The sequence below is a fragment of the Antennarius striatus genome, chromosome 5, assembly GCF_040054535.1.
Source record: "Antennarius striatus isolate MH-2024 chromosome 5, ASM4005453v1, whole genome shotgun sequence".
In the NCBI taxonomy this organism is placed as follows: Eukaryota; Metazoa; Chordata; class Actinopteri; order Lophiiformes; family Antennariidae; genus Antennarius; species Antennarius striatus.
The window spans coordinates 5,555,751-5,570,906 of NC_090780.1; the positions used below are offsets into that span (position 1 = coordinate 5,555,751).

General features: G+C 41.2%; 1 protein-coding gene across 2 annotated transcripts in view; it reads right to left on the minus strand.

Annotated features, from left to right (window-relative positions):
• ece1 (endothelin converting enzyme 1) overlaps positions 1-15,156 on the minus strand; it is a 39,180-nt gene that overhangs the window by 3,438 nt on the left and 20,586 nt on the right. Inside the window, exons 6-13 of one of the 2 annotated variants that reach the window (XM_068314878.1) lie at positions 10,676-10,741; positions 10,211-10,399; positions 3,864-4,006; positions 3,597-3,711; positions 656-766; positions 467-565; positions 272-349; positions 46-149 (exon numbers count right to left, since the gene is read on the minus strand). In XM_068314878.1, coding sequence (XP_068170979.1) covers positions 46-149; positions 272-349; positions 467-565; positions 656-766; positions 3,597-3,711; positions 3,864-4,006; positions 10,211-10,399; positions 10,676-10,741 — 905 coding nt within the window. Of the gene's footprint in view, positions 1-45; positions 150-271; positions 350-466; positions 767-3,596; positions 3,712-3,863; positions 4,007-10,210; positions 10,400-10,675; positions 10,742-15,156 lie in introns of both variants that reach the window. The other variant, XM_068314877.1, reaches the window with a different exon arrangement.

Genomic DNA, 15,156 nt, shown 5'->3' on the forward strand with positions numbered 1-15,156 from the left:
TCCCGTCTGTCCAGCAGGATGGTGGGGAATAGGGGAATAACTCACTGGTTTCTGTTGGGAGTTTTTCTCAGCTGGTCCGCAGTCACTCTGGCTGAGAAGTTGTAGTATTGCATGACATTTTGGAAGTACAGTTCTGGCACCACCTCAAACTAAAAGGAAGACCAATCAGAAGTGATATGAAAACATTCAGAACTAAGTGTTTTAGTGTGAAAAAATAAGACAAGTGAAGAAACAGTAAGGACATAAATGGTTGCACATGTATTGTACCTACATCATTGAAGACTTTATCCAGTTTTGTGGCATTCATAATGAACTCCGGGTAACCAACCATGTTATATATTGCATCCGCCTGTGACAAGTCAAACCACAAAATCTGTTCACAGTGTTTTTACACAAGATGGCAGTGCTGTATTTACTAAATACTTCATCAAAAAGCACAAACTGGAAAAAATAGTCTTAATCTCACCTTTTCTTTTGCAGCTTTTTTCGTCTCTGAGTCCATCCAGCTCACATATTTCAGGCTGTCCTCAAATGCCCATTTGATATCTGAAACCATATCTTCTGCCTGATGAACACATGGATGACTAATTAAGTGTTGCACCATCCCACATTGTAGGAAGCAGCTACTCGCATGAGAGGACTTTGAAGTGCTTACAATGGCCTTGTTGTCTTCGGCAAATGTGGCTTTGACAAACATGGCTCCGAGGGCAAAGCCCAGGGTGCTGTCTGTATCACTAACACACAGCTGCCAACGTGGCATGCAGGTCTGACATTGAATGAACACAAAAACACATGTTAAAGAAAAACACATAATCACTGGTTTGACAGAGCAGAGGACAGACAATGGTTGTGACAATCGTGCTACCAGTGAGCTCAATGTTAATAAGGCAAAGCTGAACCATTATCTCTCTGTGGGTTGAGAAATACAATGTTCGCTCTATAGAAGTTAATTGAGCTTTTTTCATATGTCTGTGTAGGTTCTCAGTTATCCAGATTCCATGTCTTGCTTTGGTTTGTTTTTGTTTACAGTCAAACCTGAAGGAATGTGTTGACTGACAGAACATTAACAAAATGGAAGTGAATACTAGATGGAAAAGTGGGGGGAAAGACTTGCATCCTAATTTACAAAGAGGACTTTCTTTTAAAGCTAAATACTCTGATAGTGGCTGAGGATGAGATTGACATTTTTGTTTGCTATATGAGGGTATATTTTTTCCATAAATCTATGTTTGAAACAACTTATTCTAGCTACATCTGTGAAAAATAAAATGTTTCAATGTTTCCTTATTTTCATCACAGACCCAAGCTTATTTGTGTTAAATTTCAATCAATCAATCAATCAATCAATCAATCAATCAATCAATCAATCAATCAATCAATCAATCAATCAATCAATCAATCAGCCTTCATTTACATGGAACTTAATCACATCAGCAGACATTTCAAAGCATTTTAACAGACAGAGAAACCCAAAAGGATCCTCCAGAGCAAGCAGAAGCGACAGCGGCAGGGAAAAACTCCCTCAATGTGAAAGAAATTCTGGGCAGGACCCAGACTCTGGAGGGCGGTCATCCGCCTTGACCGGTTGGGTGTGAAAGGAAATACAATTGGGACAGAGCAGAGCAAGGAAAAGATAGAGAGACAGAGAGTGACAGATAGGCCAGATAGAATTGCACATTTCTGATCAAAAATTATTTGGCCATAATTAGAAAAATAACATGGGAATGTTACAATGCATTCTGTTTGTTCTAAGTCTATCTTTGAAAGACTACAAGACAAGTACAAAAGAAATGACCTAAAGATTCAAAATTAGTGATTATCTTCATCCATCCATCCATCCATCGTCTTATAGACGAGACAATAGCAATCATCTTATCTACAGCTGCTTGTCTGCCTTGCAGGTCACGGGTCTATGCCAGCTGGCTACAGGGAAAAGTTGTCGGCTTAGCACTAGACCATACAAAAGACAAACACTCACACTCATACCAATGAATAATTTGGTGTGACCACTTTACCTTAACTGCATGATATTGGAGGTAGGAGGAAGCCAGAAAACCTAGAGAGACCCCACACAGACACTGGGAGAAAGTATTCCGCATAGAAAGGAACTGAACCGAAATCTTCTTGCTGTGAGGTAACAGCGCTACACACTTTGCCACCGTGCCGTCGTGACTGTATTCATCAATCTTAAAAAACTGACCAGGAATCTTCATTTCAAGCTCAGAACCTCAAATTAAAACAACTATTTTACTGACTGCAAGTAAAAAAAAAAAAAGATTAAGACAAATAGCAAGGACAGATGGAGATGCATGTAAGCAAAGATAAAGAGGAACCAAGTATGGACTGAGGGATCAAAGACTGTTCTAAGAAGCCTGTAGATTTGTAAACACGGGCACATATGGAAAAAGTGACACAGCTGTACACTAACAAAAAGCAGATACACAAAACAGATAAACAAAGTTTAAGAGTTGTTGTTACGGCTCGGCCCCAGTTGAAAACAAGGATGAGGTAACAAGATCTGTCTTACATGCTGTCTACTGTCTAATGTTAAAGATCCCTGGAATAGCGACTACTACTTGTAGCCTTTCCAGTTCTGAGGGGAAGCTTCAACAAAGATCAACGCACATCCATAATATGGCACAAACAATTAATGCAGATAGCTTTGATTTGATTAACTGTGGATGCTTCCAGGCCTCCTCAGTCAAGTTGAATTCATTTTTTTTCTGTCGTCTTCAAAAGCAATTTCCCAGTGACTCTGAATGATCGATAATACCAGCTGCATTGTCACTGAAACTATTTCTTCAATAGCTTGCATAAAATATATATTTCATATTATAAATCAAGCCCCAATTTTAACAAAAACTCTATGATGACATGAAAAAAAGCAATTGTAGCATTAAAATCAGTAAAAACAAAACAGATTTTCTTTCTTTCTGAATTTTACATTAAGTCTAATTCTGCCTGGTGGATGCGGTCTTATTTTTGTTCATTTCACTTTCCGTTTAATTTCGTCTGTGTAGATTATCTTATTCGGGTCATTATAGTTGTAATGCCTTAAGCAGAACAGGCTTATTTTTTAGTATTTAAGACATCATCTGACACAAAATAAGTTTTATACTCCTCTAACTCTGCTCTCCCTGTACTACAAAACAGCACAAAAATGTTGCTATAATAGCATATTATTCTCTAATCTCAAATATCTAGCTTTTCCTTTTTCATAAAGTTTAAGAGAAAAGAGCTTGATTCTGTTTTGTGCCAGTTTGATTACATTGGATACAAATTAATCCTCTGCCAACTGTCATGCAACAACAAAATGGTTAAGTTAAAGAAGTCTTTAAACCGAGCTGCTTAGCTACGGCACGAGACTTTAAAACACTTCTGGATTCCAGCACGTTTTCTAGCAGTTCAAATGATCATAACACTCAAACTAAATAAATTCAACTGTTATCCTCAAGCTTTTAGTTGTCATTCCACATGTGTCAAAATTCTTTATCACAATGAACATTTGTCAAAAGCTAAAACACATCATTTATATTAATTAAATTTGTGTCATATTGGATTATAATGACTGCAAAAGACAAAATTTCATCTCTCACCTTCTTGGTTCCATACATGACCTCAAGGAAGCGCTGCTCAGCATCCTGGAACCTCTGGTCTAAAATGAACACCATCTTCCTCACCACCTTCATTATCATGTAGTTGTTGAGTAGGCTGGAGAAGGACATATCAATTAATAGGAATTTTTTTTTGCCTCGGCAACACTGAATGCCAAATGCCTTTCAGTAGAAAGATGAAAACAGGATTTATTTCAAAGAATATATTTGACATAAAATGAAAAAAAAAACCCAGGAAGTGTATCTGACCTTTTATTTGTTTTAGTTATGAGATCAGAAACTTTTTGTAGGTACTCCTTTGCATAAACAACCACTGGCTCTGACTCATTAAGTGATACAGGAGAAAACACTTCTGTGAGATATGGCATCCAGTCCACAGCAGGAACCAGAGTCTGAAAGACACAGATAGGATACCTGTGTGTGGAGAAACAGACCCTTTGATAAAACCCTGGATTCTCACTCACACTCTCACACTCTCACACTCTCTCTCACACTCTCTCTCACACTCTCTCTCACACTCTCTCTCTCTCTCTCTCTCTCTCTCTCTCTCTCTCTCTCTCTCTCTCTCTCTCTCTCTCTCTCTCTCTCTCTCTCTCTCTCTCTCTCTCTCTCAGCAGGAAGAGAAATGGTTAGTCTGACTGCAGTGCTGAAGCCATTTTAAAAGAATGTGTCAAACAAGAATCAGAATTGATTTTTAATAATTTCAGAGCTATGAATGATTTACACACTTTTACAAACCTATGGTGTTATGTTCTGAGTTATGTTCTGAGTTAAATGAGGAACTCATGTTCAGTCACTGTTTGGTTTAATTCAAGTATATTTTCACCACATTTCAAATGACAGTTTTTTTTAAGTGTGTGTTCACACTTAATCTCACTTAGATGTTTTTTTAATGATTAGATGTTTGTTAACGAAACCATCTTGTATGACCGACTTCAAAAATCTCAAATTTTGATTTTGGAGTACCAACACTCACTCTATCTACTCAGGAGGCTGAGGTCTTTTGGAGTGGGGGGCCACTCCTAAAGACTTTTTATGACACTGTAGTAGCCTCAGCTATTTTTCATGGGGTGGTCTGCTGGCTGAGCAACATCAGTGCGGCCGACAGGAAGAGACTGGACAGGCTGATTAAGAAGGCGGGTTCTGTCCTAAGATGCTCCCTGGACTCAGTGGAGGTGGTGGTGGAGAGGAGGATGATAGTGAAGCTGTCATCGATGAGGAAGAACCACTCCCACCCTCTGCAGAGCACATTAAGATCACTAGAGAGCTCCTTCAGCGATAGGTTGCTTCACCCGAGATGCGTGAGGGAACGCTATCGCAGTTCCTCCCTGCCCAAGGCCGTCAGACTGTATAACCAGCAGTCCTCCCAGCGGACTAGTCAGAGAACACAACACTCAAAATCTGGATGACCAATGTAATCCGCAGCTCTGTAGTTTGTAATGGACAGTTTTTTCCAGTATAAATATAATCCGTAAATTTTCTGATAATATATGTTAATATGTTTAATACATGTGAATATGCATATTTTATATCTCATACGTTGCATATGTTAATATGTATGTATATTACTTATGTATGTATGACACACCCCCCTTGCAACGATCGCACAAATTTCCCCGCTGTGGGACAATAAAGGCTTATCTTATCTTATCTCTTAATCTCCATCATTTAACCACGGTTATTTTTGGGAGTTTGTGAGAAGAATACACAAGAGTCTAGCGTCGTTGCGTGTGTATTCATTCTGTTTTTTAGATTTTTTGTATGAGTCTTCACACTTCAGTTAGTGACAGTCACATCGCAATTACTTTCGGTAGTTTGTGGGGCTTTTACGGAGATTAGGAGGCAATATGGTAGCCCAGAGATGGGCAACAGAAGGGGAAAGAGCCGCACTGGCACGGCTGACACATCAGCAAGGTATCAAACTGACGCCAACTATCAGCTGCTCGGTGGGGAAGGTGTGTTTAGCAGTGGGAGAGCAGGTCGGATCCAATAGCGTTAAAGCACCTTCCCAAATGAACAAAGTGGAGTTGTTTTTTCTTGATGAAGTTGAAAAGGTGCACCAGGTAGTTGTGAGCGGGATGATGATGAAGAATACCTTCACCTCCATTCTCTCCCTGGCTAATCCGGTTAAAACGATAATCATATCGAACGCACCGCCATATCTCAGCAACAAGGCCCTGGAGAGGGGGCAATCGCGTCAGCTCCTGACTCTTATAAATACGTTCTCGGTCTGTAATACCACTCAGGCATTTTATGCCTCCAGGAGACAGGTTAAGATGGTCCTTAATCGGATCAATGAAGAGTTGACCAACACGCTCACATTTAAAATTGTTTACTATGATTACAAGGTTTATGTCACCAGTCTTCTTCTTCTTCTGTCTTTAAATTTTGTTTCTGGGGAGGCAAAACTTGCAATTTATGTGACCAGGAAGAGGAGAATTGAAAACTACACTGTTCAAGAAACAGCTACTGTTTTTTTCTGTAACATCAGATGTCGCTTAAAACTAGAATTTGGTTTCTATAAATTGACAAAAGACCTGAATAACTTCAGGAACATCTGGTGTTACAAAAATGTCCAATGCACTTTAGTTGATGACCACCTCACTTTTGCAAACTTCCTGTTATAATGTACTAATTTTTATATTGTATTTCCTTTTGTTTCTTGGTGTTTAATGTTTTTGAGTGTTTAGTGTTTTGAAATTTCATCTAATGAAAAATTGTAAAATGTTCTAAATGTTCTAAATGTTAAATGTGATTGAAGTTTTTTTGCAAAAATCTTCTGAGGCACTTTAGTGCTTCATCTAATGTAAAATTGCAAAATGTTTTTGAATGTGATTAAAGTGTTTTTGCAAAAATAAAAAATAAAAATCTTCTCCTGTCGCCTATTCCCTTCAGGTGTCGCCACAGCAAATCAGTTGCCTCCATCTAACCCTGTCTTCTGCATTCTCTTCTCTCACACTAACTACCTTCATGTCCTCTTTCACCACATCCATAAACCTCATCTTTGGTCATCCTCTAGGCCTCCTGCCTGGCAGTTCAAAACTCAGCATCCTTCTACTAATTAATCACTTGGGTCCCTCTCATTCACACACATGTACTCTGTATTACTGCGGCTAATCTTGAGTCCTCTCCGTTCCAGGGCAAACCTCCACCTCTCTAGCTTCTCCTCCACCTGTTCCCTGCTCTCACTACAGATCACAATGTCATCTGCAAACATCATATTCCATGGAGATTCCTGTCTAACCTCGTCTGTCAGCCTGTCCATCACCTTAGCGAACAACATGGGGCTCAGAACTGATCCCTGATGCAGTCCCACCTCCACCTTGAACTCCTCTGTCACACCTCCAGCACACGTCACCACTGTCTTACAGTCCTCATACATGTCCTGCACCGCTCTAACATACTTCTCTGCCACTCCAGACTTCCTCATAAAATACTACAGTTCCTTCTAAATTCCTCAGGTATCTTCTCACTATCTAAGATCCTGTTGAATAACCCAGTCAGAAACCCTACTGCCACCTCTACTAGACACTTCCATACCTCCACAGGTACCGAGTGCCTTTCCACTCTTCATCCTCTTCAATGCCCTCCTCACTTCATCTTGACTAATCTTTGCTACTTCCTGATCCACTACAGCCGCCTCTTCTGGTCTTTGCTCTCTCTCATTTTCCTCATCAAAGTACTTTCCTCTTCAAAGTACTTTTTCCATCTTCCCATCACACTACTCGCACCTGTCATTACAATTACATCTCTATCCCTAATTACCCTAACCTGCTGCACATCCTTCCCATTTCTGTCTGTCTTGCCAACATGTATAGATCAGTCTCTCCCCCTTTACTGTCCAGCCTAGCATACAAGTCATCATAAGCCCCTTGTTTGGGCTTTGCTAGCTCTACTTTCACCTTACACTGCATCTCCCTGTACTCCTGTCTACTCTCCCCAGTCCTCTCAATGTCCCACTTCTTCTAAGCTAACCTCTTTCTCTGTATACACTCCTGTACCTCCTCATTCCACCACCAAGTCTCCTTGGTGGTGGAGACTTAATGGTGGAGACAGGTGACACAAGGAGTACTCTCGTACCCGTCTCCCTGATCACATTAGCTGTAGTTGTCCAGTCATTTGGAAGCACCTCCTGACCACCCAGAGCCTGTCTTAACTCCTTCCTAAAAGTCATACAACACTTCCTTTTTCAGCTTCCACCATTTTGTCCTCTGCTCTGCCTTTGCCCTTTTCATCTTCCTCACCACCAGAGTCATCCCACACACCACCATTCTATGCTGTTTGGCTACACTCTCGTCTACCACTACTTTGCAGTCACTTATCTCCTTCAGATTACACCGTCTGCACAAGCCATAGTCTACCTGTGTGTTCCTATCTCCACAAATAGGTCACCGTATGTTCCTGCCTCTTCTGGAAGGCAGTATTCACTATAGACGTTTCCATCCGTTTTGCAAAGTCAACTACCATCTATCCTTCTGTATTCCTCTCCTGGATAGCAAACTTGCCCATCACCTCCTCATCACCTGTTTCCTGCACCAACGTGTTCTTTGAAGTCTTCACCAATGACAACTCTCTCATTTCTAGGTATGCTCTGCATCACTTCATCAAAGTCCAACCAGAATTTCTCCTTCTGCTCCAGCTCACATCTTACCTGTGGAGCATACCCACTAACAACATAGAACATCACAACTTCAATTTCTAGCTTCAACACTCCATCTGACACTCTTTTTACCTCCAGGACATTCCTAACAAACTCCTCCTTCAAGATAACTTCTACTCCATTTCTCTTCCTATCTACACCATGAGAGAACAACTTGAACCCTGCTCCTAAACTTCTAACCTCGCTACCTTTCCACCTGTCTACCTTCCTCTTCTGCATCATGTCTCTACCTTTTCCTGTCATAGTTCCAACATTTAACATCCCTACTCTCAATGCTATACTCTTGGCGTTCCTCTTTTCTTTCTTCCTACAAACACTCTTTCCTCCTCTCCTTCTTCGACCAACAGTAGTCCAATTTTCACTGGAACACCGTAGGTGAACACCACTGATGGCGGTCGTTGTTAACCCGGGCCTTGACAGATCCGGTATGGAATTCATAGATTTGATTCGCATGTTTGATTTGGCAAAAGTTTACGTTGGATGCCCTTCCTGACACAATCCTCTGTATTTATCTGGGCTTGGGAACGGCACAATAAGACACTGGCTAGTTCACCGTTGAGAGCATGAAATGTTTCCATTGCGGGGGGTAGGGACATCTCATCTGCCACTGTCCAGTGGGAGGGGGTGAGTGCCTGCCCGGGCTCCAAGGCCGCGGCTTTGTGAGATTTCGACTCCATTCTCCACTGGGTTGCTGACTGCCAACCTGGAGCCACAAAATAGCAGGCAGGATACAGGTGACAGCACAAAGGTTAAAAAGCCAGTGGCTGCAGTCTCTGTGGTAGATTCCACCGCTGTGGTCCTGATTTCACAATTGCAGCCTTGTGAGGTTCCAACTCCGTCCCCCACTGAATCGCCGGCCATCAACCCAAAGGTTGCGGGTGACAGCACAAAGGTTAAACTGGACACGGGTGACAGCACAAAAGTTAAACATTTACCGGCCACAAACCCGGGCCACAGAATAACGCATAGGACACAGATAACAGCGCAAAGACAAATGGACAGAGTGATTTGGTCGAGACTGAGGGGGCCAGAGAGACAACCTCCAGGATGATTATACCGTCGCTGACCACCAACCCGGAGCCACAGAATAATACGCAGGACACGGACAACAGCATGAAGGATGGACAGAAATATTCGGTGGAGGCTGAGAGGGACAGAGAGACAGCCGTGGAGTCTCAGTGAAGAAGGAGGAAGATAATATTGTGATTGACAAGGAATTATTAAAGATGGCTCCTAAAAGAAAAAAAACTGACACAAGAATGAATAAAGCAAAGAAAATTGCTTAAGAAACACCTGAGACACCTACTGATACAAGTAGCTCTGAGAAAAAAAATGACAACAGTTTGAAAAGAGCCACAACAGAAAATATGATTTAAAAAAAATGTAAAAAATTCCTACAGACACAAATGGTTCGACGGCCAAAGTAGACAATTTTTTGATTCTGGATAGCACCTGTTTTTATTTGAAGAATCCAGAAAGAAGCGACCAACCAGTTTTTATGAGCGAAGAGGTCTTTATTGAAGAAACGGATGACAAAAGTAAAAAGCATGACTGTCGAGAATGATTAGTTGGTTTTTGAATTTTGTCTGCTTTTTAAAAAAAAAAGTGTTTTAAATACTTTGAATGTGAATGGAGCAGGGGATATGGAGACAAGAGCCTGTTTTTTTAGTTGGACAAATGTTAATAGGTGAGATGTTTTCCTAGTTCAGGAAACATACAGTAATGTTGAAAATCCTACCATTGTTTGTTTTTTTGAGAAGTGAACTCCTATCTTCGTTAATCTCTTTTGGATTTTGTGTCAACGTGATTATCTTGGAATTTGGCTTTCATGAATAAGCGTGATTTTAAAAATCAAATCTCTTTCTCTCTCTATCCATCTAATGATTGTTATGTGGTGATCTTGACTATTTAGGGAATTAAATTACATAGCACTTACTGTCAGATCCTTGGCCTCCATCTTATGGTAGATGAGCTCCTCATCTCTCCTCTCCTCCTGAGGGACAGTAATGTTTGCCAGACAGGTTTCAAATGCCACAATCTCTTCCATCAGCATTCGAGACGTCTCCTCTGAGCCACCCAGAAGAACCCCCAATTCCACCAGAAAGTTGAGGTATGCAGTCAGATACTGCAAAGGCCATGCAGACATTCAGTGACGTGTAGGGGGAGATGGGGTAGGTGCATTTGTGTTAAAATTCAATTTGGAGAGAAATACTAAACTATCAGAATGTAGATTACCATGCAGAGTACAGTACTTGTCCCGAGGATGAGATTTTTTTCCCCATAATGTTTAATTACATTTGATGATTTCCAAGCAGATTTTTTTTCAATTATCCAATTTCATTACGATAATTTTTAACGGTGATTGCAGACCACGAAACTAGAGTAATGATGTAAACACTACCTTTTCATTTGCTGTTTTGTTGAGGTAGTAATCCCGAGAAGGCAGTCCCAAGCTGGACTGATCCACCTAAAATTGAGAAAAACACCATCTGGCATTCAATTCACCTTTCAGTTAAACACTCATTTTCATTCTTGTATTGCCAGCATGCAGTTTAAAAGATACTCTCCTGATATTACATTAGATTAGATGCAACTTCATTGTCATTGCTAGTCACAGGTACAAAGCAACAAAATGCAGATGGCATCTAACCAGGAGTGGTTAAGCAGTGATTAAATAGATGTAAACAGTAAATAATTTTTTAATAAAAATGGAGTATGAGACGTGTGTGTGTGTGTGTGTGTGTATGTATATATATGTATGTGTGTATGTCTATTATATATATGTATGTATATGTCTGTGTATGTCTATATATATGTATATACAGTGTATATACAGTATACATATATGTATACTGTATATGTATATATGTGTGTGTGCGTATATATAGGGGCAGCAGTGGCTCAGTGGTAGAGCGGGTCGTCCATTGATTCAAGATCGGCAGTTCAATTCCCGCTTCCACCTAGTCATTTGTCAATGTGTCCTTGGGCAACACACTTTACCAGCCTTGCCTCCTGTGAGGCACTTGCTGATGTGTGAATGTGTGTGATTGTTCCGATAGGGGTCAAAGGTTCCGTAGGTGCAAATTGGCAGCCACGATTCCGTCAGAGTGCCCCGGGGCAGCTGTGGCTACATACTTAGTTTACCATCACCAAGTATCAATGAGGTGTAAATTAATAATGGATCCATTGTAAAGCATCTTGGACTGTCCAGAAAGGCGCTATATAAATCTAATGCATTATTATTCAGAGTTCATTTTACCTCAAGAAAGTAGTGCATCCCTGGGACGCACTTCAAGAAAAATGTGTGCATTCCAACATGACATTTATGCATCCCAAAGTGATAGCAGAATATACGGTAGAAGTGTACGCAAAGACTGAGTTTGCGTAGTACAATTTAAAAACTAAACAAACTGTTAATTTGAATGTTTTTATCAATAACATAACTGTTTGAGTAAAAAGAAAAAAGTAAAATTACATATTTCTTTGATCAAAATGTTTAGCCTGGTAGTCATTTAAAAAAAAACCATTTAGAAATAAAGAAGATGTCATCGATTTTTTCATAATTGCTTTTCATTCAATAGTTTTCTTTAGCCTTAATTCATATACTGCATTCTCCTGAGTATTCTCCACGCAAATTTCAGTAATATCCATCAGCAATAACTGTCTCTTTTTCTTCATTAACTTTTGATTGTTTTTTATGCAAGAAAACACTCATTGTCACTTTCTTTTTCTCAAACTTTTGCATATTTTTTGGATGCTGGGCTTGTGCTAGCTGATCACCACTGGTATCACAAATAAAGATCGATGAAATACTACAACAATGCTACGGCAAGCGGTAGCCAGGACGCCAGGTCAGCGGGGGGGATATCACCAGCCCCCGACAATCTGAGATTGGGTACCAAGCCCCAAGAGACATAGACAGCCTCAATACAAGAGCTGCTGACCTGAGAAGCAAGATCTTGTCCTAACTGGAAACCTGTAGCCTCCAACAAATACCCGAAACCAAGTTGTCAAGAACCTTCAGAAGATCTGCTAGAAGATGTGAATGCTACGATAAGAACCATACCCTTAGGGAACATAAATGAGACCAACAAGCTGATTCACAGTGCAGCAACAGTAATCCTTGATATGCTGTGATATATGATCAATACAGGGCATAACAAGCAATACCCTCCATGGAGGAGACGGTTAGAGGCCAAGATAAAGACGACACAGAGAGAAGTCAGCCAGCTACCCGAGTTGCAGAAAGAGAACATGGTGAATAAAGGGGTACCCAGGAATACAACAAGCTCTCCATACCTGAAGCAATCGAAACTGCCAAGCAGAGACTAACAGCTCTGGCTACCCAAGCCAGGAGAATAAACAAGACCTTCTCCATTCAACCAGCAAAGGTGTACTCTCAGTGGCAGGGAAATAACAGCAGCCAGTCAGACCCACCAAGAGCTCAGGTGGAAAAATACTGGAAAGGCATATGGGAAAGAGAAGCATCACACAACACTGATGCCCAATGACTAGTGGACCTGAGAATGGCTAGTGGACCTTAGCCTCCCAGAGCAAGAACCAGTAACCATCTCAATGGCAGACATCCAAGAAGGAGTGTCAAAGATGAAGAGTTGGTCAGCACCGGGCCCTGATATGATCCATACATACAGGCTAAAGAAGCTGTCAGCACTCCGTAAGTGTCTAGAACCACAGACTAACCAGGTGCTAAGGGATGGGACGAACGCAGAATGGTTGACTGAAGGCAAAACAGTCCTGATCATGAAAGACCCACAGAAGGGATCCACCCCATCCAAATACCGGCAAATAAGCTGTCTCTGTACAACATGGAAGCTCCTGTCAGGCATCATGGCGGCTAAGATGAGTAGGCACATGGATCAATACATGAGTGGGACACAGAAAGGAGTTGGTAGTAACACCAGGGGAGCTAAGAACCAGCTACTGGTGGACAGAGCAGTCCACAGAGACTGTAAGAACAGACAGACCAACCTGTGCACCACTTGGATTGACTACCAGAAAACCCGCAATTCAATGCCACACACATGGATACTGGAATGTCTGGAACTGTATGAGATCAACAGGACACTAAGAGCCATCATCAAGAACTCAATGGGAATGTGGAAGACAACCGTAGAGACCAAATCCAAGCCAATTGCCCAAGTTAACATCAAGTACGGCATATACCAATGGGATGCACTATCACCACTGCTTTTCTGCATAGGTGTTACAGATTCCGATTCCGAAGCGGGACAACGCTCAGCCATCTCCTCTACATGAATGACATCAAGCTGTATGCCAAGAATGAGAGAGAAATCGACTCACTGAACCACACCACCAGGATCTACAGTGACAACATAGGGATGTCATTAGGATTAGACAAATGTGACCAGATGGCTTCGACATGAGGCAAAATAAGAACTGAAGGGGGTTGACCTACCAAGGGGCAGGATAGGAGACATCAAGGACAGCTACAAATACCTTGGAATCACAAAGGCTAACGGCAATCTTGAGGAGGCTGCAAGGAAGTCAACCACAGCCAAATACCCCCAGAGAGTAAGACAAGTCCTGGGAAGTCAGCTGAATGGTAAGAATAAGATTCAAGCCATTGATGATGTTCACAAAAGACTGGAAAATGTGGTGTCTATCTGTGATACTTGGATTCTTGTGCATTCTTGTGTAACGTATGCCTGTATGACTGTACGTGTTCTTAACAGAGTGAAATAATTTCCCTTTAGGATTATTAAAGTATTCTTTATTCATTCAAGTCTTAAAACAGCTTTTATAGAAGTGAAATTGTAAAAATAATTATAAAAATAGAAGACTTGAAATTCACAAGGGGTGTGGTCAAAGCCCATATTTCTTTAAGAGCAAACCACACCCTCATGTCCTGTTGTGATCTTATGGCTGCCGGGGGACGGGCCCTCCTGCGACAACCAGAACCCATGAAAAAGGACAATTGTTTTACTCAAAGTAGGAGAGCATTGTTAATTTGAAAACAAGGGTAATAATCCATTCAGGAACATGCCAACTCCAGCAGGAAGAGAAGAGAGAAGAAAGAGTGGAGCATGAGACATCAAGACTATGAAAAATGCCAAAAGAAATCGAGTGATTTAGAATAGAACTTGCTCAAACCTCCACTGCAAACTAACAATACTAATACCAAGACAAAAATGATTCCTTGCCCCAAATTGGACGGGGAGATGTGCACTTGTGTCTCTCATTTCTCCCTTACAGATTTACATGTCCGAGGCTGAAGTGACGACATGGTCACAACGGAGCTTATACACCACAAAACCGAAGGACAGTCCAGTCTACACAGATGCTATTGGCATCCCACGTGGAGTTCCAGATGAGTATAAATTAACAAATTGCAGGTGGTTTTCACTCAATCTTTGTTTGGATCACCCCCAATAAAAACATTGACAGGATTTATTATGTCTATTACAACATTCAATGTCTGACAAATTTCACTACAAACAGATTTTAAGCTGTACATTCTAAATTGTCTGCCACCTCATTAGTTACTTATCAAAATATAATTTCTATAGAGTCTCTATTGGCCAAAAAGGGGGTGTTTGTTTTCTGTGGGTATTGTTGTCTTCCTTGCATTCGACAGTTGATCCTAAGAAGCATCGATCGGGCGGTGGTCAGATTGGAAATGCCCCCGGGAGGCCCTATTGGCGCCCGACTCCAACGTAGGAAAGACCGCTGGCATCATCCATCCCTCTGCTGGAGAGGATGCCAGCTTTAGTCAGGGTCTACAATTCACATTCACAATGTTGCTAATGCTTATACATGTTCACGCTGCTGCAGGGACAGTTTTGTTGATAATTCTGTGCTCATTGGTCATATGAAGGCTGTGGAGGTAAAAGGGTTGGTAAT